Source organism: Berghia stephanieae, chromosome 6, assembly GCF_034508935.2.
Source record: "Berghia stephanieae isolate SIO BIC M18660-M18661 chromosome 6, UCSD_Bste_1.3, whole genome shotgun sequence".
NCBI lineage: Eukaryota > Metazoa > Mollusca > Gastropoda > Nudibranchia > Aeolidiidae > Berghia > Berghia stephanieae.
Genome location: NC_088365.1, coordinates 37501374 through 37505482, shown reverse-complemented (window position 1 = coordinate 37505482; position 4109 = coordinate 37501374). Strand labels below are relative to the sequence as shown.

At 33.8% G+C, this 4109-nt stretch overlaps 1 protein-coding gene across 1 annotated transcript in view; it reads left to right on the top strand.

Annotated features, from left to right (window-relative positions):
* Positions 1-526: 526 nt before the first annotated feature.
* LOC144974986 (dnaJ homolog subfamily C member 2-like) overlaps positions 527-4109 on the top strand; it is a 62816-nt gene continuing 59233 nt past the window's right edge. The window contains exon 1 of the mRNA XM_078918596.1: positions 527-715. Within this exon, the coding sequence (XP_078774722.1) occupies positions 667-715 (49 nt within the window). The 5' untranslated portion in view covers positions 527-666. The remainder of the gene's footprint in view (positions 716-4109) is intronic.

Genomic DNA, 4109 nt, shown 5'->3' with positions numbered 1-4109 from the left:
GAAGAAGAAGAAAAGAAAGAAGAAGAAGAAGAAGAAGAAAGAAGAAGAAGAAGAAGAAGAAGAAGAAGAAGAAGAAGAAGAAGAAGAAGAAGAAGAAGAAGAAGAAGAAGAAAGAAGAAGAAGAAGAAGAAGAAGAAGAGAAGAAGAAAGAAGAAGAGAAGAAGAAGAAGAAGAAGAGAAGAAGAAGAAGAGAAGAAGAAGAAGAAGAAGAAGAAGAAGAAGAAGAGGAAGAAGAAGAAGAAGAAGAAGAAGAAGAGTGATTTGAGTAGATCACTCAACACAAATGATTGTTTTTAAGAGGTTATAAATGATTTTTTTTAATAAAAAAAACTCCACCAAGAAGAAGGAGAAGAAGTGGAAGAAGAAGAGGAGGAGGAGGAGGAGGAAGAAGAAGAAGAAGAGGAGGAGGAGGAGGAGGAGGAGGAGGAGGAGGAGGAGGAGGAGGAGGAGGAGGAGACTACGTGATCATGTCGGGACTAAACAGTTTCAAATTCTTAAATGACCCGGTCATTCGTGTCTATGTTTCGCAACTGGAGACAAAACGGAAACAATATGGCGCGCTTCATTTAGCGTGAAACGACTTATTTTGTTAGGCGATTTGTTATCTGTTGTTTCAGTAATTCGATGTAATTTCTTTGTGTTTTGCTTCCTAAAATATTCATAAAAATGATACCAGATGAGAATGAATCAACTGAAGTTTTTAGTCCCCTCTCCCGTAAGTATGGTCAGCGGCTCGAATTCTTTAAATATTTTTTTTTACACTCAAGACTCAGAGGAGAGGGAATTTTTTCATCAAAAATTCTAACTTAGAATCTAAGTCGCTATCTACTAAACCAATTCTAAGGCTGTCGTTATTCTCAGACATGTCTGCCAATAAAGAAAACTGATTATTGGCAGACACCTGTCAGGCAATAAAATAAAACCTGCACGTTTGATTATTGGCAGACCTTGTCTGGAAATAACCAAAAGTAAAAGCCCGGCCCGTGGCAGACACGTTTATTGAGTTGAGTACCTATTTTTAGCAAGTTAAGTTGGCAGAAAGATTTTATGTAAGATACCAAACTAGGCGCGAAAAATACTAGACATTCTGAAAAAATGCCAGTGGTTATTTGTGTATCAAATCAGTTAATATCAAGTGAGATTTAATATTTAACAAGATAAAAGTAAGTAAACACAGACTCAAATTCAATCAAACTCAAATTCGACGAATGCCACATCAAAATCCAGCTTTTTTATATTAAAAAGCAAATGGATCAAATTGGTCAATGAAAAAGGAAGTTTTTGACACTTTGAACTGAAACGTTGAACTCAACCAGCAAGAAACTTGTTGATCATCAAATTGGTTCATAGTCATAGTATAGTCCACCAACCATTAATATTAACATTTTCACTTCCTACCTACCTGTTAACTTTTTTGATCTTTAGTTTCTATAATTTGTTCATTCTGACCACAATTTTGGGGATATTGATGATGGCCGGGAATGTGTTTATTTCATGGACGAAACCCTAGGCCTAGGTCGTGTTGTTTGCCCCAAAACCGACCACACCTGTTTTTTTCCTGTCTTCTTCTTTACAAAACAATACAATCTATTATCACACTTCCACAAAACTAGATCCAACAACATGTTATTCAAATCAGAGATGAAAATAACTATCAAAACAAGGAAGCAAAGATAGTGGAAAATTATCTAGCTCATATGTTATACGCTGTGATTATCCCCAGACACCTGTCTGGGGATAATAAAAATTTGTTATCCCCAGACACCTGTCTGGGGATAACGAATTTTCATTATCCCCAGACGCATATTTGAAACTCCGCTCTTTTAAACAATTATCCACATTCCAGAATATGGAATGTTTCCAGATGCACATAGAAATAAGGAAAGTTAATAAAATATCTATAAATACATAAAATTAACCAACATTAAAATCAGTTGTTACTACATATACACAATATGCGTCGACTTCGAAGTGGGTGTCATGGCCGAATGGTTTAGTCGTCTGCCCTGGAAGTTTGACCATAATCGACGTTGTGGGTTCGAATCCTGGTAACGTCACTTTTTTTTTTTTTAAAATTCCGTCTTCTTTTTACAGAACGTTGAAAGGGATAAATGTCCCATCCATCCTCCCCCCACCTCTTTTTTTATAATTAAACTCTCTCTCTCTCTCTCTCTCTTGTTTTTTCTAGTTTCTAGCAAATATATTCGTCCCCACTCCGATCTCAAATAGTGTCTAAAAAGAATAAATAATTAAAAAGCAAACAAACAGAAATATTCAGAGAGCGACCAAATGGTCAGATAGAGGAGAAAAACAAAAACAATAATTGTTTTAAAAATAAAAACAATAATTTTTTTAAAAATAAAAACAATTTAAGAAATTCATGCTCAGAAACGGAACATTTAAATAAAGGTTTAGCAAACAAAAAACTCTAAGGTTTAGGTCAAAATTTAAAAAAAATAGAAAAAGAGAGATTTCCCTCGGAGCAGGGAATAGTGTTAACAATAATGATAATAATAATAATAATAATAATAATAATAATAATAATAATAATAGTAATAGTATGATAATAAGAGTATTAATAATAAAAATAATACTATTATTGATAATAATATAATAATGATTATGATGGTAATAGTAATAATAATAACAAATATTACAATTATTATTATTATTATTATTATTATTATTATTATTATTATTATTATTATTATTATTATTATCATTGACCAAAACAAAAAAACAAAACAATAATAGATCTAGAGCAAATTAAATAATGAAATAATATTATCGGAGAAATAAAAAATTCAACTGATTAAAAAAAAACTCTTGCTCGGAACTCGGAACAAAAGTGAAAACAATGAAAATCAATTGGGAAGAAAGAAAGAAAAGGAAAAAAAAAAAAAAGAGTGGGGGGGGGGGGGGGGGGGTGGCGACTGGGTCGAATATGTGCAGCTAAAAGGAGTAAAATGAAAGGTGGCCTTACCCACTGAGCTGCCTATCCACACCGCTATCGGAATATTTTAAAATTATGAGCTAAACATATTTCCACCATTTTTGCTTCCTTGTTTTGGTAGTTATTTTCATCTCTGATTCGAATAAAAATATGTTGTTGGATCTAGTTTTGTGGACGTGTGATACTAAATTGTATTGTCTTGTGCGAAGCAGACAGGAAAATAACAGGTGTGGGTTTTGGGCTTTGGGGCGAACAACACCATGGCCTAGGAATTCGTCCGCGACATAAAAATTATTCCCGGTCGTCCCCAAAATTGTGGCCAGAATGAGCAAATTATAGAAACAAGAGATGATCAATAAAGTTAACAGGTAGGTAGGTAATGAAAATTTAAATGGTTGGTGGACTATGAACAGATTTGATGATTAACAACTTTCTTCCTGGTTGAAAATAAAAAGTCGAATTGCCAGTTTGACGTTTTCAGATCAAAGTAACAAAAGAAATTTCATTGATCCATTTGCTTTAAAATATTTTTTTTAAAAAGAGCTGGATTTGACATTTGATCACTATTTACTTTCATCTTGTGTTAAATATCACTTGATATATTAACTGTTTTGGGACACAACCACTAGTATTTTTTCCAGAATATTTGGTATTTTTCACGCCTAGTTTGGCATTTTGCATAAAATCTTTCTGCCCACTTGCTACATGCGTCTGGGGACAGTATCCCCAGACAGGTGTCTGGGGATAACAAAAATTGGTTATCCCCAGACACCTGTCTGGGGATAACGAATTTTTATTATCCCCAGACAGGCGTCTGGGAATAATGACAGCCTATGTTATATGTCTAACCCTTTTCTCATTTACCCTTCTAACTGTAAAATATGACAAACTTGGGTAAATTAATTACTCATGCTATTTTTATTAAGTAAGGGGAGACAGCTTCACTTGCCTTTTTTTATAATCACTGGGAAACTCCCTAAACTAACCCCTCGACCGTAATTAAAGATACTAAAATCCCATTGCTTTTTAGCAAAGTATTATTATTATTATTAAGATAGAAATCTCTATGTACACGGTAACTGGGTACACATCCTTAGAATTTACATAAACGGTAACCAGTCTGCCACGATACAAGCAGTGAGACCTTGCTGACTTG